This window comes from Leucopleurus acutus (assembly GCF_964270905.1).
Source record: "Leucopleurus acutus genome assembly, chromosome: 14".
Lineage (NCBI taxonomy): Eukaryota > Metazoa > Chordata > Mammalia > Artiodactyla > Delphinidae > Leucopleurus > Leucopleurus acutus.
The window spans coordinates 40,937,834-40,961,600 of NC_139156.1; the positions used below are offsets into that span (position 1 = coordinate 40,937,834).

General features: G+C 33.3%; 1 protein-coding gene across 7 annotated transcripts in view; it reads right to left on the reverse strand.

The window, feature by feature from the left end:
• The window catches only part of PCDH15 (protocadherin related 15), a gene marked incomplete at both ends in the record, with an annotated part of 708,164 nt that overhangs the window by 80,895 nt on the left and 603,502 nt on the right, over positions 1-23,767 (reverse strand). For all 7 annotated transcript variants that reach the window (XM_082854334.1, XM_082854333.1, XM_082854332.1 and 4 more), the window contains 2 exons: positions 2,508-2,635; positions 23,100-23,240. In XM_082854334.1, the coding sequence (XP_082710460.1) occupies positions 2,508-2,635; positions 23,100-23,240 (269 nt within the window). The remainder of the gene's footprint in view (positions 1-2,507; positions 2,636-23,099; positions 23,241-23,767) is intronic.

The window sequence follows — 23,767 nt, forward strand, 5'->3', positions numbered from 1 at the left end:
TTTAGCTTATTTTTTTTCTCCACTACAGTATTACTTCTATTAGCATGAGTGGTCATGTAAAAATACACAGAGGCACTCTATTCACAGCAGCGCTTGACAGTTGATCACTCCCTCTTTCAGCAATTTAGTTCTTACGAGTCTCAGGGACCCTATTATACATTTTCCTAGTATTCTTGCTACCTCATGGCAGCAATTTCTCAGCATGATTTGATGAATCCGCTTCCTGATCTCTAAGTATTGAGTTCCTAAGGCTTAGTCTTTGGACATTTTTTTTAAGCTTTTTGTTTTTTTGATGTGGACCATTTTTCAAGTCTTTATTGAATTTGTTACAATATTGCTTCTGTTTTATGTTTTGGTTTTTTGGCTGTGAGGCATGTGGGATCTTAGCTCCCCAACCAGGGATCAAACCTGCACACCCTGCATTGGAAGGCGAAGTCTTAACCACTGGACCGCCAGGGAAGTCCCTGGACTTTTCTACCTACATCTATTTTCTTTAATATCATGATTTCATCCTGGCCTGCAATTTCTTTCCTGAATCTAAATCAGCATCTGTAACCACCTTGCCAAGAATTATGCTTGCATATTGAAAATGCCTCACAAACATGAAATATCCAAAAGTGAACTCTTGATTTTTGCACCATAATTCCCGAGGGAGCAATGGGGACCTGTTCAGAACAAAACCCTCAGAGTCAACCTTGATTTTCTGTAATGCCCCACATATAATCCATCAGCAAATCCTTTTGGCTTCCTTTTTACTTCCTTCTCATCATCTCCCCATTCTACACCATGGTTCAAGTCACTACCAAATCTTGCCTGGACTAGTGATGCATTGGGCTCTGTTTCTACTCTTGTCTAAAAACACTGTGTATCTACTCCCACATCCCACCCTGCACAACATCCAGAATAATCCTTTTATATTGGATTATGTCACACTTCTAGACAAAACCATTCAAAAACTTTCTTTCTAAGCACATCTAAAATAAATCCCATATTCTGGTCCTGGGCTGCATTTCCAGTCTCATCCCCAGCCAGTCTTTTTCAGTCACACTGACCTCCCCAAATTCCCTCCAACTTTAGAGACTTTATATTGGAATGCCCAGAATGCTCCTTACCTAGAAATAGACAAGTTTCTCTCTTGACCACATGACTTTATGTTAATAGTTCCTGTTTTCTTGATCTACAATTTGTTTCTTCTATTAGTTTGTTTGCATTACTAGGGTGGGAAGTTTGGGGGTTTTTTGTTTGATTATTTTTTAGTTGCTCTATGTCCAACTTCTAGAACAACTCACACTATAAACACCCCAAAATTATTTACTGACTAAATGAATAAACTGAATCAATTGTTAATAGGACTAAAATGTAAAATAAGATAAAAATCAACTACAAAGGACTGCTACCTGTAAATCATAATGCAAGTTGGATATAATGTAATTGGCTTGAATTTGTACACCAATTTTAGTTGCAACTGGTGATTCAAATCAGGAGTCAGAATTTGGCACTGTGGAAGAGCTATTTTGCAAGTACAACACACATGCTTTATTTGCTTGGTTGATTTTTCTCTTTCTTACTTAAGGATGTTAAGGTGATAAAATCATATGTAAGAAGAGCTCAATCATGGTACTCCTGGTAATAGGGAAAGAAAGGCAACTACTCATATGCAAAACTAGAGGCAATCAATAGCTGGATTTGCTTAGAAATATTTAGGTTTTATGTTTGTATGCTAATAGCTATTTTAAAAATTGATTATTAAAATAGCTTCAGAAATATAACTCTGTAATTAATAATCTAAAATCCTATAGCCTATAAAATTTCCTCAATGTAATGCAATATTTACAAATTTATTTTTTAGTTATAAAACTATTTCAACTTTATGTACTATTGAAAAAAATCTGAAAACGTATTTGATAATTAACTAAAGAAAAATTGAAAATTATCAACTTTAGTCTATGATATTGTGTTTTTAAATTCTAACATTTCTGACATATGAAGGTTTTAAAAAATCTTTACTAAAGTACTAATGTTAGTAGTGTTAGTAGTGTTATTTTTTACATTGATTTAACTAGCATCTTGAATTTTAAACAATTATTGAAGAAAAAAGAATTACAAAATTTATTACATTATTTCTTCAATCAGAAAATAGTAATTTTATATTTGCTACAAGAAACTCCATTTTGAGACTCTTTGGAGTTATTGTAAATTAATCCTGAATATTAAAGGCATACAAATATACTAGGAAAACAGATATTTTGATATCTTATTCAATGTAAAACATCATAAATAATTTGTTCCTACTTTTATAGTAAAAATAAAGCACAAAAAGTTGCTTAGTATTCACCTCATAATTAATCTGTATTTAGTTTGACTAATTAAACTCATTTATCCGTTTCAGACTTTTGTTTAAACTATGAAAATGTACTCAGTTAATATAAATTACATGGTTATAGTTTATCTACAAAATATGATCTCTTTGACTTTTCAGTTCTGTATCTTAATAAATGTTCTCATACCTTAACTCTGAGCACAGAAGAAAACATTTTTGCATCTTCAGATACACCTCCAATGTAGAGTTTTTTCTGAAACACTGGGGGATGATCATTTTCATCCTGAATCTCAATATACACTTTAGCTCTATTGCCTGGAGGAAAAGAAATAATATATTTTTTATTGATGGTCATTAATTAGAAAAAGATGGACTGGAGTAAATAATTACTGTACTTTCTTTTGAACAGTGGAAGAAACTTAAATCAGAAAGTCATTCCTAATTGGCATGCTTAATACCCCATACCCAAAGAGGACATTGATAATGATGTTTCTGGCAACATAATGTTAAGTTGCTGCTATTTCTTTTAGTTATAATGTCTTGTTAATTCATCTTACTTGATTTAATAGACACTATTGTGTTCTGCTAATTTTAATAAAACAATTCAACCTTTCATATTTACAAATACTTCACACACATTACAAATTACACCAAAGTGACATAAATATATAAAACACCTTATGAAATAAGTCTGCCATAAATTTAAAAATATTTTTATTCTTAAGTATAGAACTAGCAATGATATTATCTTAACATGTAGTATTATATATATATGCATATATGTGTGTATGTGTATATATATATATATATAAAGATTAGAAGTAAACAATGTTTGGGTGAGGTGCTTATTTCCACAACGGGAAAACAAATTTTATCGTGCATTAGAGGCTATCTAGCATTCATTGGAAAAGATGTAGCTGGAGAGATGATTATTGTATGACTTATAAATACTGGGTTTTATAATTTAAACCACATTAAATATACTATAAAGAATACATTTCATCACATGTTAAAATCTCACTCCCTCAATCATCGCACTTTTAAGGAAAAATGTAGCACTTTTTACTAGTACAAGAATGACCCTTTACAAAGAATCTGATAAATGAAAATAACTTACAAACCAGATAAAATGAGGAATAACTGGTAAACATTTTGCAAAAAGTAGATTCAAATTACATAAATATTTTGATGTATTATCTAAGTAAACTTTTCTCATGCATTTCAAGTAGGATCAAATATACGGCAATTGATCTACAAACTATCAGGCAAACCCAGATGTTATTACTTTATTGTATCCTCAGCTATAACTAATTAACACCAACCTACTGGCACAGTGGGTGGATCATGGGTGTATAGTATATGTGTTGATTAAATGAATGAATAATCTTCATTGTCCTAGTAAGAATTTAGAAAAAGGCTCCTTTTTGCTTAACTCGGGTAAGGTCAGTGAGACAAGAGAGTTAACCACAAGGTTTTACACCTGTCCTACTGCTATTCATTTAGTTTCTCCCCTATTGTCCTCTTTCCCACCATTCCTGAACTGGAGAAGCTAGAATCAAAAAGAAAAACTTACTAGGTCAACAAAGAAGCGTACCAGCAGGGAAGTAAGGTTAATGATAGACTATGCTTCTCTATCCTACAGTACCAGGGCTTCAAATTGCACCCTGGTCAGCCACCAACAGAGTTCATCCAAAATGAAACCCATTTTCATCTTAGTAGCAATTTTAAATTTCTGGAATCAAAGGAGCTAATTTGATAATCTTTTTTAAAAAATAAGTCAAACTAAAACTGAGGATCTAAAGCACAGCATGGTGATGATAGTTAATAATACTGTACTATGTACTTAAATCTGCTAAGAGAATAGATTTAAAATGTTCTCACCAAACACACATATACACACACACACACAACAGGACACAAATGTGAGTTGATGGATGTGAAAACTAACTTGTGGCAATCATTTCACAGTATATATGTATATCAAAACACCACACTGTACAACTTAAATATATACAGTTTGTCAATTATACTTGAATAAAGCAGGAGAGTGGAAATTGTGATGTATCTAATTAAGGAACATAAAATAAATGTTGGCCAGTCCAAAAATAATTAAAGTACCCCTATAGTTTAATCACTAGAATAGCATCCACTTAGATTTTCTGATTCATTAACAATGTCCATGACACCATAGATTTCTGAGGCTCAAACACTTTCACTAGGTGTGTGTAAGGACTAAGGACTGTATCACGATCTTTCACCTAATTTGGGTTTTGATTATTTCTAAGGCAGAAACTTGGAAGCAACTCTCATTTAAATTCGTTTAAGGGAATATACTATTTACCTCCTTGAGTATCTGAAGAATCTTTTTTTCCCTCCATATTATATCATTTTTTTAAGGTAGTTATGAAGCATAGAACAAGAAAGATGCAGGGTGGGTGGGGAGAAAGGAAAGTGGTGTTGATAAAATGGATAAGAGAATACTGTGAGAAGGACAACCCAAGTGCCTGATGACCTAATACCCTCTTGCAGTCTTCCTTATGGTTGGGTGAGACAATGACAGGCTTCCAAGGAGAACCACCGGGGATGAAGGAAATTAAACTGGATGAAAGATTGCTTGGCAAGTGTTTTGGTTAAAAGACATTGTATCCTTCTATGCACTTTGGGGCCCAGCGCCTCATTTCCCTTCCTTCACTGACATTCTTTTTCTCCAGTTCTGTATGAGAGAAACTTCTCTTTGGGCAGTACCTTTGCATTGAGTCAGGAAGTTCCAGAAGTGACCCTTGAGGCAACAAAATGTGAGCTACGTTCCTGGTACTTACTAGTTTAAAGAAAGAGAAAATAGAACTATTAAGAATTAAAGCTCAGAAAAGGAAATACAAGTCAGGATATAAAGCTCCTTGAGTAGATCTTCTGTTCTATGTTAGACATCCTAAACAAGGTGAAAAGTGTTCAGAAGAGTAACTGATAGTCAAAATACCATTAACTTTAACTTGACTCTATGTTTTTCAAAACGAAATTTGGTTTGGATATTTTTCCCTTTCCTTTACTTTTAGTAATTAATTATGTACGGTTATTTTTCTCTTCTTAGGGAACCCTTATTATTCTCAAGATGAATCTGTTTCTTCTATCCACATGACCAACCTATTGCCTACATTGCATCAGGTTCTCATAAAATACTTTCTGAATAATGTTCCAAGGAGTTAAAGCAATGGTTCTACACCATGATTGATTTTGCCTATCCAAAGACATTTCTGGTAGTAATAACTACAAAGGGTGGGACAGTGGGGGGAGTGCTACTGGAATTTAGCTGGTAGAGGCCAGAGATGCTGAGAACATCCAGTGATGAACAGGACAAGCCCCTATGACAAAAAATTATCCAGCCCCAAATGTCAATAGTGATGAGGCTGAAAAACCCTAGTTAAAATGAGAGAGAGAGAGAGAGAGAGAGAGAGAGAGAGAGAGAGATTGGCTAGAGAAATAAAGATAAAATGGAAAGTGTGTGTAAATATATAACAATGCCCTCTCCTGAGCCCATTTACGTGCACATGCCTTCGATATGGGACTCAATTAAAATGGGCTGCAATTATTTGATCAAATATTGCTCATCGCCATCTTCACTGCATTCTTTAAAGTCAGGGGTTCAATCCCATTCACCTCCACCCCTGTCACTGCCCGTTGGCATCTGTTCCTGACATTCCCTCAATCCGTATGCTGTGAACTCCAACCATATCTGTAATTATTACTAGCATATAAACATCAAAGAAATATTGACTGTAATACTTGGGAATACAGGAGCTTAGTCTGATAGAAAACATACACTAGATTAGACTGTAAAACCTTGAAGCCAAGGATGGTGTTTTTCTTATTGTTAAATATTCTTTGTGGTCTAACACATTACATAGATTTTTTTTTTTGAATTGTATCATAATGTGGTTCTATTGCACAGAACTTTCAAAAAATGCTTGAAATACCAGAGTTACATATTTGTTACTTTGCTAGTGCCAAGAGATCAAAGTTAGATCCTCTTTAAAGTGCATGTACACACACACACACACACACACACACACGTATCTTTTATGCTATTTTTCCTTTAATACTATTTTTGTATGTACTTTACTGGAAAACTAAATTTTAGAAGCACCATGACTTCTACACAGTAGGTGTTTAATAAATGTTGAATTAGACTAAAATTGCTACCACTCCCCTACCTGATATTCGCTTAAATAGAATGAATCACTGTATTTTATCCCCATAAATGAAATGAGATGATACATATTTAAGCCCTTAAAAAATCATAGTGCCAAGCAATGGCATGTTGTTGTTAAGAGTAAGCATATCTCTCTTAAACATAACAGACTTTTTTTAAAGTTTAATATTAGGAAAATACTAAATCTAAAACCATTCATAATTCCATGGGCTGTCTGGAATTACCCTGAAGATTCTTGGTTCTTACACTATTGTTAACTTCCTCTCTGTTCCTCTGCCTTAGTTTATATGCCAGATAAATGACTATTTCTATAGATAAAGGAATGTTTAAGAACAAAAGGATCATCTGAGATAAGCATGTAATCTGATCTTACTAAAGGGTTTATAGATAGTTATTCACTAAGAAAATAGAGTTTGAAAAAAAAGTATAGAAGAAATGTGTTATAGTGTGTTCATTAGATGGAATTAGGAATACAATATATTTACATGATCTTTTGAAAAATAAGTTATTAAGTAAGTATGTTAGAATGAGAAAAGTCACTGTTTCTTATCTCTCAGCTTTTTGCTCTGCAGGAATTGTACTTAGTCATATTTATATACAATGCTTATTTTAAGTAGTTAGGCAGCAAGAGAGACAATATTTTGAGGTTCATTTTAGTAGTTTTCTAATTTAGCTTTGATGTTGATTTAATTAGTTTTTGCATGATTTTAATTGCTTGTATCTAAAACATACATTTTTGTATATGTGTTGGCTAAAAGGTTAATAACTGAATTAAAGAAATAACTGCATGTAACTACTGGCTTCAAAACTTACACTCAGATTACTATAGTATACAGTTGATTTTTTTTTTTAATATACACTTGCTTTTTAGCTAAGTCTTTTAGTGAAGAAAATGACGACATTGACAATTTTACAACTGTAGTGATGAGAAGATAATCAGGGGAGTAATATTCTAAATATTAATTAAAGTTTGGCTTTGTGTCTATATTAACGTATTTTTCCCATTAGGAAAATTTAATAAACTAAGTTTCCCTGTAAACAGTAACCAGCAAAACAGAAGCTAAGAATGCAATATTATTTCTTTTCACTGGCATTGCTAGCATTTTGTGCTAATGCTGAGACCACACTGATGCATTTAGAGGCATTTGCAACAGGAATGATGATGACTTTTAGCTCAGTATGTTTCCATTCAGAATAAACAAACACTATTTTAATTCATTTGTATCTATTAAACTCCATCTCTTTCCACAAAAACAGTTTAATACAGGAGTCATAAGGACCAATAAAACTGCTGTAGTTGTAAACTGGGAAATAAACAAATTTAAGCACAAGCTATGGAGCCAGAGCCTGGGTCAAATGCCAGTAATACTCCATGTACATGGTGTGACCTTACACAGGTTACTTACCCTTTCTGAGTTAGTTTCTCAACAACAACATGGTAAAATGAATGAATAAATGTAAAGCACTAAATACAGTACATGATGGCGTCACTATTTCAAATGTCTCAGAGCTTCCTGACTCTCGAGGTAGGAGAGAGAAAGTATTATTATTATTATTATTATTTTATCTGAATGAGGAAGAATATTAATACCATGAAATTTAAAAAAATAATAATTTCTAGCATTAAATTATAAAAGAAATTTTTTTCATGTGGGATATTATATATGGAATATCAAATAATGTAGTGAAAAAATACATATATTTTTACTGCAAATAGAAGAATTTAAATAGTATGAAATACTGTTGGAAGACAGTAAAAGTACCATATTAACTATCCATATTTTTATTTACATGACAGGACTACAAATTTATGAAGAACTTATTTTAAAAAGTCAACAGTCTTTGAGGAAGACACACACTATACAGTATTTGATGTAAAAATATTCTGTGGACATTACAAGCCTAGAAAGAATCATTTTATCCTAAAATTCAGAATCATAGCTGAGAGAAAATAATTATGTTTGAATGGAACAATAAATGAACTTTGTATTTTTGATACACAGTCATAAACAAAAGTATATATTTAAGCCCAAAGTTGTTTTATTTAAACAGAAACAATGATTGATAAATTTGGTAAATTATATAAATAAACAAACAAAAAGCCAAGCCAACAAACAAAAAGATTGTGTCTTGAAAATGCAATTTACTAAGCACTTGAAAATGTACATTGACTCTAAAGACTAATGTCCCATAGGCAGTCTTGAATTGTCATACCTGTCCCTAAACACACAGACACCCCCTCCCACACACAAACACACAATAGAGAGAAACGTTACGTTCTTCTTTCTTGAGACTATAAAGGAGCTTTGTCCAAAAAGGTAGAAAAGAATCCATCAAGAAGAAATTAATAAGCAAACTCTGGTTTACCATATTTTGACAGAAGGAAAGGAAGATGCATTGCTCTTTTTTGAATAGTTTCTCTGTAACAGTCCTTGTATTGGCTTTTTTGTTTACAGTATCTCTTTAAAACCTTTTAAATGATCCATGAAGTAGATTGTCATTTCTGCTTTTCAGATAAAGATATTAAGACAAAGAAATTAAGTCACTATTATAAGGAAGAGCCAGACTTTATATACAGACATGGCTAAAATTCATCCTCAAGTCTCTCTTCATAATAAAAATAAGATTTGTAATAAAAACAAGATAACTGTCCATTAGAGACCAGAGATCAGTTCCCACCGGTTCCTAGAATACAGGCAAGCAAACAGTAGAAACCAAATAAAATGTTTCTGAATAAAGAGATAATTCTATTTCAAAGGGCAGACTATTGCAGTCACCCCTTCTATATCTGGTTATCAGTCTGAGTAATGAGTAATGACTTGAAGCATTTATAAATGCCTACAGCATTGCTGAAGGAAGAGAAAAAAATAGTATTTTGAATAATATGTTTAAGTATTTAATAGCAGTACAGGTAGAAGATTCTTCTCTTTAATGCAAAGAAAATATGAGCATCATATTAGTTTCCTATTGCTTCTGTAAATTAGTGGCTTAAACAATATAAATGTGTTATCTTAGAGTTCTGTAGGGCAGAGGGGTATCACTGGGCTAAAATGAAGATGTGTGCAGGTCTACATTCGTTTCTGGAGGCTCTAGGGGTGTATCTGTTTTGTTGCCTTTTCTAGCTTCTAGAATTCGCCTGCCTGCATTCCTTGGTTCATAGTCCCCTTCCATCTTCAAAGCTAGCAATGGCTGACTGAGTCCTTCTCCTTCTGCATCACTCTGGCACTGACTGCCCTATCTTATTTCACTTATAAGGACTTTCATAATTACATTGGGGCCACTTAGATAACCCAAGATAACTACAGCATCTCAAATCCTTAATTTAGTCACACATGGGAAGTCCTTTGGCCATGAAAGGTGACATATTCAATAAACTCCAAGGGTTATTAGGACATGGGTATCTCTTGGAGAAGGGAAGATTATTTTTTCTGCCTACAACAGGCGTATTACTGCTCTTGTTAAAAAACATAAAATGCAGAGAAGACAGAAAAGTTTTAGGGTGCTCACAGATGACAAATTTAGGAAAAGCAAAATTCTATGATATTGCAAACATCGGAGTTTTTGTACTTTTCTTTTATGTACAAACAACATTACTGACTCTGGTCACTAATGGTTGTTACGGACTGAATTGTGTCTCCCCCACAGTCATATGTTGAGGCTCTAGCCCCTAATTTGAGACAGGACCATTATGGAAGTAATTCAGGTTAAATGAGGTCATAAGTGTGGGGCCCTGATCCAAAAGGACTAGTGTCCTTCTAAGAAGAGACATCAGAAAGCCAATACTTTCTCTCCCTGTCTGTCTCTGTCTCTGTCCCTGTCTCTGTTTCTCTATCTCTACCCAACTGCCTCTGTGAGGATACTGTGAGAAGGCGGTCATCTACCATCCAGGAAGAGAGGTATCACCAGAAACCAACCCTGATACACCTTGATCTTGAACTTCTAGCCTCTAGAACTGTGAGAAAAAAATTTCTTTTGCTTAAACCACGTAGTCTATGGTATTTCCTTATGGCATCCCAAGCAGACTAACACAATGATAATACCAATTACTTAATAATTGAGTGAGCTAAATGCTTTCTGTGCATTATTTTAATTTATCCCCATAAAAACACAGTGTTATTGATTATCCACATTTTATCGATGAAGAAAACAGAGATTGGAGAGATTAAATGACGTGTCTAAGATTACACAACTAGGAAAAGGCAGAAGATTCTCACCCAAACTCTGACAATACATATTCTTAACCATTTCACTTTAAGGCCTTCCTTCAGTTTGGGTAATTTAAAAAATCCAACATAATCCTTAAGCCTCTCTAAAGTTTGTGATTTGTGGGGAGTGGGGCAGGATAGTTTGTGTCAACTAGCATAAAATTTTAATTTACATTTAGGTATTAGGTTTTTAGATATATTTCTATGACTAAAACCACAAGAAACTGACATTTTACTAGGGGATTTCTGAAGTTTTCTAAATTTTAATAAGTGCCCTGGAGGCTGAGAATATAGAGTGATAGAATGGAGCCAGGGCAATCAAGCCAACTTCTCAGTTGTACCAGGAAAATGGTTGAAAGACTATGTAGATAATCCTGTTTAGATTAAAACTGCTCAATGAAGTCTTTCTATATATCCCTCGCTGAAAATATCCTACATTCCTACTTCATGAGAGCTTGAGGCAAAGTAGAAACACCATGGATTCAAAATGAGAAAAATTTTTTCCACATACTTGAGTACTTTGGGACTGATTTTGGACAAGGACAAAGGCCTGCTTCTTTATCTATAATCTGTTGGAAAATGATAGAATTATTTTGGTGATTAAATGTTATAATGAACAGATATGTGCCTATCATCACCATAAAAATGTAAAGCATTAGAGTTGTTGTCCATAAAAAAAAGTGTTTTGGCATACATGCTATTTTCAAAACATTTGCATAGTGAGCAAACTATGTAAAAGTGTATATAATAGTATACTATGTATATATATATATATAAAATGCTATTATATATATAATACTATTTTATATATATAATAGTATTATGTATATATTCTTATTTTATATATATATATATATATCTGTGCCTGGTTCTTGACACAGAGCTCCTAAAGCTGTAAGTAGAGGTACTAGGAGAATCTTTTGTTCTAACATTTAGTCTTTGACCTTGGTTCCTGACACACAGCTCCTAAGACCCTTGTAATTTCCTGAGTGATGAGTGATAGGAATGTCTGTTGGTTCTAATGAGGTGACTCTTGGCGGGCTCCTGGATGGACACTGGTCACCAGAAAGACCAAGCCATGATTAGAAGCTTGGAACCTAACACATCATATACACAAAAATAAAAAAAAATTGAAATAAACTTCACTGGTTCCTTTCTATGCATTTTTTATAGTGTCATCTCTTGTATCTAAAAAGTCTGGAGAGACACCATGTGACTCTACTTTTTCAGCATAAACAAGCCCTGGATGATGCTAGTTAAGCCTATATTTTTCCCCCTAAAATCAAATGAATTTGCTTACTTGTTTGCTTGCTCATCTGTAAGAAGGTATTTCCCCAGGCACTATGTAATTTAGTTGTGAAGACTTAACAAAAAAGGAATGATTAAAGAGAAAAGTGACCTTGCAATACACAATCTAATTATTCTTTATCCGTATATCTTTGCTTAGTTCATTAGTCATCTGGTACACAGCATATTTAATAATTAGATTTTTGCAGAAATTGTAGAGGCGATACAAGATGAAGCAATTTAACTACAGCAATTTAGTGCAATGAACAGGCTAAATTTAGTCCTTAGAAAGTAGTTAATAAAAATGTGTCAAGTAGAGATTCATAGTTCTTGCAATATGACACTAAATTCAAGTGTTATATTTAATCTTCTCCAAAACATCTGATAAGAAAAAAATATTTTTTTGCTGCAACATAAATTTGTGAATCTTCAAAAATTCAAGTAATCAGATACTTAAATTTTTAAGCATCAGTCATAGTAAAAATTGAAAATAAATTTTCATTATGACAGAACATGAAATCTAGCACTATAAACTTGAAGTAATATGCCACTCCTCTACACCTGTCCCCACAGTTCCCAGCTTAGCATTTCATTCAACCACATTTGGGCCCTAAATTGATTTTTGAAAAGTTAAGTAGAATTGCCTTGATTTGTCTGCCCAACATCACTTCCTCCCTTATTTTGAACATTGAACTCCATATTTTCCCCCCTGGGTTACTGTACTTCCATACTCCATGTGCTTAGTGGAACTGTCAATCACAGTGCTCTGCACTCCACACTTGGCCAGGTGTACATGTCTCAACCCAGGCTAATTAGATTCTCCCCCTCAGATCTTTGAGCTTCAAAGTCCATGATCCCAGCTGTCTTGAAGATACTGCCCCCAAAAGCAGTGTTTTGAGTTTCTGACTAAGATTGCTGAAGCTTATCTCTTTTCTTGTCCTTTCTTAAATCTTATTAAGCTTTTGCTTTGATTGTACAAGTCACAGAGTATTCTACTGAGAAGTTCTTTTTAGTATAAATCAGTCAGAGGTGGTTCCTGTTGCTTCCAACCAAATAACTGTTCCAAGTACAGGTGGAAAGACCAACTTAGTCCACATCAGAGAATGGGGACCATATCTCCCTACCTACAGAAAAAGTTTGGATTTTCCATCCCAAGGTACCAAGACGTTATAAACTGCAAATTTTCTGTTTAGTGTTGCAAAACTTAAGTATTATATTTTAGCATATTTTCCCCTATGTTGTCATGGATTATTACATTATTTTGACCATTCTTTTTGGGGAAAATGTCTCTTTTTGTACTTACATTATCTGGCTGTCAATCAAGATAATGGTACTCAAATCTAAAGACTCCAAAAGATGTCATGACTGTGTTTCTAAAATGTCACAGCCTACAACCATTGTTTACACAAAGAGCTTAGAAACATGTGGACTCCTTTGTATACAATAATCTACAGGAATAAATGAAGCACTTTTAGTATGTGATTGCTATATTTTTAAGTGTCACTCAAACATATCACAGCTAGTAATAACAAAACAATAATAATAATTATTATAGCTTTTTTTATTGGATGTCTACAGTGCTCTAATAAGGTAAATGCTTTGCAGGCATCATTTTGCTTAAAATTCTCAAACACCCTAAGAGGAATAGACATATTTATCTTGATATAATCTTGAAGATTCTAAAGCTAAGAAAGGTTAGTAAAAATCAAAGATGCATCTGGAACCCAGGCCTGCCTGATACCAAATTCAGGAATCTTAAACAATTTATTATATCAGAGTTTTAGTTATCTGCCTTTTTCTCTGCTGTTCTATTAAGGTTATATTTTAATCTTGAGATGTTTCATTGGTAAATCTTCTGAATTACAATATTTTTCTTAATAAATTTTTTTTTTACAGAATTGCCATTTACCTCTTTTAATCTCATGTATATCTTAACATTTATAGAATATCATCTAGTAGAAATCTTCCATAAATGAAATTGAGCTGTTGGACTGGATAGAGTATCTGTCTTGCGCATTTTAATAAAATATAAACATAGCAATCTCTATCAGGAAATCTTGATGGCAAGAATATACCGTAAATTAATAACTAGGAACAGACTTTCAAAATTGAAAGTGATAGCATTTAAAATAATGATTTCCCTTAAATTGTTTGTCTGTAATTATTTTTAAGATATTACATAGGGAACTAATTAGGTACAAGATACCAAGAGGGAGAAAAGCAGGAATAAGACTGATTAATTGAACTTTTAAAAGTTCCTGGGAATAAAAAAAATGATTTCCCTTCAGGAGAAGAACTGACTACTAGACTTGTTTTGAATAATGGTTAAAAAGAATGACAGGCTAAATTTATGTTTCTTATGTCTGAAACATAAAATTCTGTTTCTGCTTTTACATTTATATAGTATGTAAATTAAACTGAAATGCATGTCTCATAAAATATAAATATTAATAAGAATACACTAAATTTTTAAATTGTGTCTATTGTGTAGATTTAACCAAGAAATCCTTGATCTATAGTTTCCTTTTCATCCACGTGCAGGTCTTCTCTATTTATTTGGCATTAGCTATAGTCACTGTGTATCCCAAGTAAGTGTCATCCAACATATTTTTATTAGTCATAAACTTCCTTGAATATCTGTAACGTTTGCAGTTTTTGCCATTTTCTACCTTTCTTGAAATGCCTTCTTTCATTTGACTAACCGATCATCATTACACAAATTTTACTCCTTTTTTCCATGGCCTCTTATGGCTATTCCTTTCTCTCACTCACTAAATAAATGGCCTCCCTCAAACTCAGTCTTTTGCTCTTTTCTTCTGCCAGTCTCTCAGAGACACAAGGTCAGATGGCCCTGGAGGGTCATTAACTCTCCTCTTTTGCCAGATTAGCAAATAACGAGGTCACTGTATCTGGTTTAGCTTGACCTAGGAAAGGCCAAGCAGGATTGAGAACCCCACTGAGGCTGAGACAGTGAAAACTTCTGAAGGTTCAACCTATTGATAAAATCTTCCTATGTTGACACTCTCCCCCATATTTCTTTCTATTATTTAAACATAATGCTGAAATTTACTTTTGTCTAGTTAATCGACGGGAAGCTTTTTTTTTTCTCAATCAACCAGTAAGTTTGGCTTCTTGTTAAACTTGGCAAAATAGAACATGTCACCAAAAGAAAAGAAGGTTTTCATTTTTTATAAGAGATAAAAATAAATAAAATAATCTAACAGCTATCTAAATCTTTAGCAAAATATTAAAAAGACTTGTGCTATCTTAACCTGTAGAGAAGACCTGACCTTGATTATATAACAACAGAGTGTAGAGGGCCAATAACTGTGCTCATAAACAAAATGAAGACAATGTATTTAGCAGCAAATCCTGATAATTTTTCCCATATTTTAAATTTTTATTGAAACACAGTCGATTCATAATGTTCTGTTATTTCCCATATTTTTAATGACTAAAATGAACTTTATGTTTATGTTGTATAGATAGTGGCTCAAGCTTTCCATTTCTGGAAACATTGATATTTCTATAATACATATGACTTAACAGATTTCACTTCTGTGAACAGTTTCATATGCATTTAATATGGCTTACTTTGCCGCTATTGAAATCGTGGATATTTTTGAAACAAAAGGCATGGAGTTTCTACTGCATAGTTTTGGGACTTCATTATTAATCAAATGACTGCTGCTCCCAGAAATAGAATATAAGGTAAAAATATTTGTGAATGAGTGAATAGTCTCCCATTTTAAATTCAGATCAATCCCAATTGAAATTCAGGCTAAAAAGGCAAAATAAATATATAATTAATTAACTGTAATAATTAAAGAGATGTTCTCATGAATAAAGAAAATTATACCTCCTGTCTTTTAAGTCCTGGCACTTAATCTTAGATGTAAGTTAAGGAGAACCATTTTATGCACTCTTGGACTACTAAATATTTTAATTTTAATTGCCAGTAAAAGCAATATAAAATGTTTTCCTCATGAAACATGATTTTTTCTGCATAACACATGTGAAGAAATACATATGATAATCTACACTGTAATTTAGAAAGGTTAACTGCACATCTTTGTCATCAATTCAACAAACCACTTTTGGGATCAATGGAAGAACTTTGCCTCAATGCACTTAGCTTCAGAAATGTATTAATAAAATTCTATAACCATTTTAAAATCACATTTCCAAGCAAAGCTTTTTGCACAATTAAATTGTTTTCATGGACAGATAGATTTTTTTTTCTTTAAAAATGTAGTTGTGTCAACTGTGTATTTATATAAAATACTTAGAGTGTTTGAGACAAAAATACCATAAAGGATTTATGGCATTAGTTTTCATATAGTAGTCCTCAAGTTTTAAAGTAATACAGTATGAATATAGGTTCTAAAAAACTGTGGTCATATATTTATAGTACAAATATAAGGCCTTGAATATACCTGGTATTTTAGGACTGAAAAAATAACATGTAACATGCTGCAGTGTTGTTACCTAAGTTATATCAGGAATGCTTTTGTAAGTCAGTCAATCATGAGTAAAGAGTCATTAACATTATTTGTCACAGACCTTCTGTCTGGAGCCAGAAAAGCCAGGGAAATGAGATGTATTACAAGCTTGTACCCTAAAGCAAAACCATAAAATGAAATCAATATCATTTGAGTTGTTTTAATACCAGTTTAAGGTTTATCTTAATTGTCCTGTCATTTATTCCTGATTGAAAGGCTAGTTATTGCATCAAAACACAATGATATATTTATACAAAGCTATGTTTTTTCTTCCACACTTGAAGATAATTTTACTGTAAAAGAAAAATTGCACTTCAATTGTGAAATTCCATACATCAAACTGAGCTCTAATAAAATTGCACATTATGTATTATTGCTTTTGTTTTATATAAGATAAAAAATGGTGATGACTTTGTGGCAGAAATATTGATATAAGTTTCTGTGGAATTTCTCAAGGACACAGGCTCCTTGAAATCTCTTTGGGGCCAATAACTTTCATCCTGAAGACCCAGGAGAGACTGAGTTGTTCAGGGGAGATAGAGAATTTATTACAGTGCTATATGTCAATTTTATCTCAATAAAACTGAAAAAAAAATGTTTCAACTACATTCTGCTCTCCAGCCACACTGAAATGGTGAGCTTAATATGGGCATATGGAATTTAATTATAAAAGCCTGTTTTTTCTTTTCTGCTCTCCCTTTCATCCTGCTGATTTGAGGTAATCTTTTTCCTGCTGTTGAATAAAACCTCAAGATATTCCATAATTTAAAAAAATAAACAGATTTAGTTAATAGAAAGTACTATGATCATATTGTTTTTTAAAAAAGATTCTCTAGTTCAATATATTAATCAATACTTCAAATTTCATTTAAAGGTAAAACTTTTTCTTCCTTCCCAGCTAAGATGTTCTCCTGGAAAGTATCCTGTCTTTGGAGAAGAGATTGTAAGAGATTTCTTTTTTCTTTATTAATTACCTCTTCACCTATTTACTAGCAGCTGTTTGTTTAACACTCAGGTTGCCATCATCTGGTATTAGAGATTGAGGAGGAAAGATTGGTAAGGTAGGCAGGAAAGTTTCGACTTAATCATTATTGTGAAACGGTTGAACACTTTTGGGCCAGACCTGTGTTTAAAACAGACTTTGTCAATGGGGCACTTTCAGCATTGGTGTTCTCTCCTGCTGCAACTTTATTTTGGAAGTGCTTTTCAATTACAGTTGACCTTTGAACAACATGGGTTGGAACTGCACGGGTCCACTTATTTTTCATAATAGATATTTTGTAATAGTAAATACTCCAGTACTATACTGTCCAAGGTTGGCTGAATTTGCTGTTTAACAAATGTTTTCTGTTAATTTGGATTATTTTATTCATCATTTATTCATTCATTTGATCATATATTTATTATATTACCCACTACTTCCAAAGAAGATTAATGAAGCTTAAAAGATAAAAGTTAGTAGTTAAGAGAGGGAAAAAATGTATCTAGAAGCCCTGGGTGAAAAATCTAAAGCACTTGAGGGAAAATTTAATCCTAAACTCGGTAACAGCACAGTGCAAGGACCTGAGAGGGTTATATAGTTCCTATTATCTTAAATTCATTGACTGTGAAAAAAATTCCCCTGATTCAACAAATATTTCAAATATCCTTGGATTAAGATAATGTGTTTAGGGATTTGAGGAAGACGACTAAGGTGACAATGTAATATTTGAATCTTCCTGAATCCTCCTCATTACTAAAAGACAGAGATTTGGATAGCAAAATATTGGGAGAAAATATACCATGCAATTGGCAATTCTAAAAAGCGAGACAATATCTTGCAGGAATGCCTCCCTTTTGACAAAGACTTGCTATCACTTGCTATAAAAGCGGCAGACCCTCTAAGTTCTCTCCTGTGGTGCAATCCACTCATGTGCAGGTCTTAAGGCCCTACACTGCCTATGAGGTTTGGAGTTCAGGGAGCTGCATTGCTATGCTGATTGCTAAGCTGATACTCCTGCTAATACTTTTGTAGGGAGTAATAGGGTCCTTGCATCTGACCCAGAAGTTTATTTTTTTATCTTGTACCAACATCCATAGAACTTTATTGGTTAAATTATTAACCCATGTAGTTATTCTTGTGGGTATTCTCCTGCTTTTATGTCTCCTCCCCACTATCAAGTTTTAAGTAGGATAATATCCTAGCATCAAACCAAAAACCTACAGATAATATCTAAGACTAAATAAGGCAACAAGCTAGCCTCCAGATCACAGAGTATGAACTTCTGAGGAAAACAAATGACATAAACCAGATCTCTGTACTAACTGCAAGTGTGATAACTACTGCTTTTAAGGGAGTTCAGAGAGGGCTAAGGGTTTCTGGTGGCCCTGAGAGCTGGTGAACCTCAAAGTTACCAGCACACACTAAATGAAGAAGATACTAAGTTAATATGAACACAATAGCAGGACAAAACTCCACACTAAGGAGAAAGGAAAAAACAGTGAGAGCAGAATATAAATTGAGCAGGATAGGCACAATAGGGGAAAAGCAAAGAAAACGTCTCCAAGTAAAATGGGAGTGCAGAGGAAAGCAAGCAGATTTCTAAAGGCTGAAGAATAATTTTTAACACATTATGAAAATAACTGAAACAGGTATTCTACAGCTGTGAATTAGAAAAGCATTCCTGAAACTACCCTGAAAGATTAAAAAGATAGAAGGTAGAAAGAGAAACATGAAAGATAGAAAAAGATCATGGTCAAAGCCACAAAGTAAAAAGAGACCAGTGAGCAAAAGAATAGAAACCTTTTCTTCTGCTTTTCCTATAGGAGTTGGACCTCAGAGTAATCAAATATTTGATATTGAGAGAGTTTTTATAGAAATATTTTGGCTAATACATATAGAAGAAATAAAAGGAAGGAATTAATAGTTGGGAAATGATTAACAGTGGCTGCTATTATCACAGGAGGAGAGAGCCAAAGAGACTTGGTGTACCTCCTTAAAGAAGTAGTGAGTATCACCTATGATTTATTTCTTAAAAAACAACAACAACAAAAAAAAACTGGATCTAATCAAGACTCCGGCTCTAATGACAATTTATAGGAAATAAAGAAGACAGAGAAAAATATGAAGTGACCCACTGAAGATACAGTTGTCGAAATCCAGGTTTCAGAGATCTGATTTCTCAAACAAATAAATAACAAGATGGATAAAAAGGAGTGACAATGGTGAAGCCTATAGATTAAAAGAGACTTAAAGAGCTGTCAGCCAACTGCAGTATATGAACTTATTTGGATTCCAATGTGAATAAATTTTTAGTACAAGTATCGAATGGATATCTGTTGATACTGAGGAATTTTTGTTAGTCCGGGGAGAGTAATAATGGTATTCTGATTAAGTTTTAAGAGTCTTTATCTTTAAGAGATACATATTGAAATACTTACAGATGAAATATTATGTCTCTGTGTTGTTTCAAAATAATGGAGACTAAATGAAAGATTTCCCAGGACTCAATGAAGTTGGGTAGTTGATACATAGAGGTTCATTATAATAGTCTGTAATTTTATTTACGTTTGAAATGTTCCCTGCTAAAAGATTAAAATGTCTTAAACACTGTTAATATCAAATTTTGGAAATGTGCTGTAATTTTTTCTATTTTAATTATTAATTTGCTTTAAATATTAAATTTACTTATAGCATAGTTGTAAAACTTACTTTGAAAATTATTTCATTAATAAATTCTTGGTAAAGAAATTATAATAAAATCCTTCTTCAATGAATTAAATTTATTCTGTTTATTACCTTTATTCATATGATATGTGATAGAGCTAAAGATCATAGGGTAGCTAATTCTGAAGAAGGAATGAAACTTTAAACAATTAACCTCAATTTACATAATCTTATTATTTGCATAGCTAATGGGTAGGGTTTGATCATAGGCCATTAACAGTCATTAATAAGTGAAACTGTATTGGAAATACTACATGGGTTTGTACTTCAGACTCAAGAAGCAAAGGTTAGTCATGACACAGACACAGAAAATGGACTTGAGGACACGGGGAGTGGGAAGGGTAAGCTGGGACCAAGTGAGAGAGTGGCATGGACATATATACACTACCAAATGTAAAATAGATAGCTAGTGGGAAGCAGCCGCATAGCACAGGGAGATCAGTTCGTTGCTTTACCACCTAGAGGGGTGGGATGGGGAGGGTAGGAGGGAGATGCAAGAGGGAGGAGATATGGGGATATATGTATATGTAGAGCTGATTCAGTTTGTTATAAAGCAGAAACTAACATGCCATTGTAAAGCAATTATACTCCAATAAAGATTTTTTTTTTAAAAAAAAAGTCAGTCATGAAATGTTATTGGGTTGGCCAAAAAGTTCGTTCGGGTTTTTCCGTACGATCTTATGGAAAAACCCGAACGAACTTTTTGGCCAACCCGATAATAACAAATAGTCAAAGCATTAGGCATTAAACAAACTAACATTTAGCTTTTCGGCTTCACACATTTCTGAGAGGATAATTCATGAATTTGCTAACTGGTCTCACTGTGCATGCATACTAGGGCACATGTAAGTATACATGGGTGTATTAGCTAAACTTTTATTAGCCTCAGATTTACATTTAAATTACAGTGAGAACTAGTTTACTATACTCACATATGAAACATCAATATGTCTTTATGCCTAGAAATCAGAGCTATTTCTTGAAAAATGCTAGGGCCTACAACTTAAATATTTGGCAATTTTTTTTTTCTAATTCTAACTTTCTGTTTGTTTCAAAGAAAGATGACAAATGGTTTTCAATTAACTTTTACATTTACTTTTATTTGCAATAAGGTAGTTTACATTATGTAATTTAGAACTACTCTAACCTTTCAACTCCTGGTTTAGTCAATTTAATTTACAATTGAATTGTAAATTGTAAGCATCCTCTATATTTTATAAAAATGTAATTGCTTGCAGTTTAAAGATTTTAAAAACTCAAATAACTGGTCTGCTATTTTTTTTTTTTTTTTTTTTTTTTTTGCGGTATGCGGGCCTCTCACTGTTGTGGCCTCTCCCGTTGTGGAGCACAGGCTCCAGACGCGCAGGCTCAGCAGCCACGGCTCACGGGCCCAGCCGCTCCGCGGCATGTGGGATCTTCCCAGACCGGGGAACGAACCCGTGTCCCCTGCATCGGCAGGCGGACTCTCAACCATTGTGCCACCAGGGAAGCCCCCTGGTCTGCTATTTTTAAACAATTATGTAAGTGATGCATAATCACTGAAGACAATTTAATTCCTGTAATTCCACAGACACACTGTATATGATCTGATTTTTCCAAAGATTTGGTTGTGCTTTTACAAACAACTGTGCAGGCCTCTACCTTAGATCTGTAAGTGAGATTTGAAATACATGAACAGAAGTGATTTATTTTTATGATCATCAATTGCTGAACTGATACAGAATACTCTGTAGCACATCTTTTGCCTCTCACTCCCACCTTGCTCACTCTTCTCTTATCCTGCTGGGGTGCTCTCTCTCTCTCTTTCTGGCATTCATATGGGTACTCTTGCTCTGGCTCTCAGGGTCTCTTCTTTTATCCTCTTCCCTGTTTTAAAGATGCTGATTGATGGAGAGTATGTATGCTGTATGCTGTGAGAGTATGTCCAGAAATGGGCCCAGAGTAAAATATAAATGTTTCATACCCTGTTTTGTTATTTATACTTTCTCTGGGCCTCTATTCTGCTAGTAGTTAAATTAAATCAGGTTTTCCTGGGTTTTCTAGATTTTAAAAAATTTCCCATTCATTATAACAGCTGATATATGACAATGTTAAGTTACAGAAAGATGGATTGCTTAATGTGCAAAGGAGTATTATCTCAATGGATGGAAAAGAACAGTGTTTATCCCATTACTAGTAACATCTCTCAGAATCTATGCTGGCCCCCTTCACAAATTGGCTTTTACTTGGTTCGCTGTATGGGTAAACTACACTACACCAAAATGTTGAAGAAAGATTTTGGAGTCAAAAGATAGCTTAAATCTCCCACTTTTCATTTACTGACAGTAACGTTTTTTTGAAAAATCACTTAACCTTTTCTTGTCTTCGTAAAATGGGGATAATAAATCTCATTTCCTAGAAATGAGTGTGAATTAAGTATAATGCTAACATAATGATAAATGTTAGTCACTCTTTTTAAGATGCATTTTCCTCTGCTCTAAGAAAATACAAAGTACCAGAAGCCACACAATTCAGGAAATGTATGGTAATCATGTGCCCCTTAACAATATACATTCCAAGGGGTTAGCCATAACTACCCAGTGTAATTAAGAATAAGGTTTTCTATGCAACATACACCAATAATGATGGCATTCCAGTAAGACTGTCCACAAAATTTGAAAACATTGTGTTATTACCTTGACATTTAAGAAGTATGAAGTCATTCTCTGCATTGTCATATATCAGATCTTAAAATGAATGGGCAGTCATCTTTGAGTGTTAATGATCTTTCTACATTCTCCACTGAGGATTTTATTTAGACATATGTATTTCATTAGAAAATAAATAAAAACACCATAAAATTCTTGTAAAATCCTTAAGTAATACAACTTACTTTTTGAAGGAACACGTAGGTTGGCGAGGACTACTTCCAGGGAATCAGCTTGGACTCGAAGTACATAGCTTGTCCTTGTCTCATAATCCAGAGGGCCATTCACATAGATTACACCCGTGATGTTATTAATTCCAAACTTATCTAGAATTAAAACACAATTCCTTGGTTACTCTCTTTACACTATAAGGGAAAATAATTCTCTTTAAAAAGCACTGTGATTTTTAAAACACATATAAGAGTTACAAAATGCTGGCTTTGGAAACTCTGTTCCAGTTCCTGAAATTATCAACATCAGTGTTTCCCTAAATACATGTTTTGAAATTCAAGTTTTTTTGAGATTCTCCTGGAAATTGATGTTTCTATGGTCAATTAAATCTGCAACAATGCATACTATTTCCCTCACCGTAGATACACATAATCTTCTGCCATACTAAATGCTTCTAGAAATTTTGTTTTAAAGAAATCCATTTAATTTTGTTTAAGCAATTATTTTATGACCTTATTGGATTATTATACTTTTTATGATGTAATGCATCTTATTATCCTGCAGATTTAGTGTTTTGCTAAGAATGTGAGAGGGAACAAACAGAACAAACAGATAATTTCATATGTTGATTATTTAGAAAATATTATTTATTATTTTAAATATCTTAAAATATTTTGCCCTG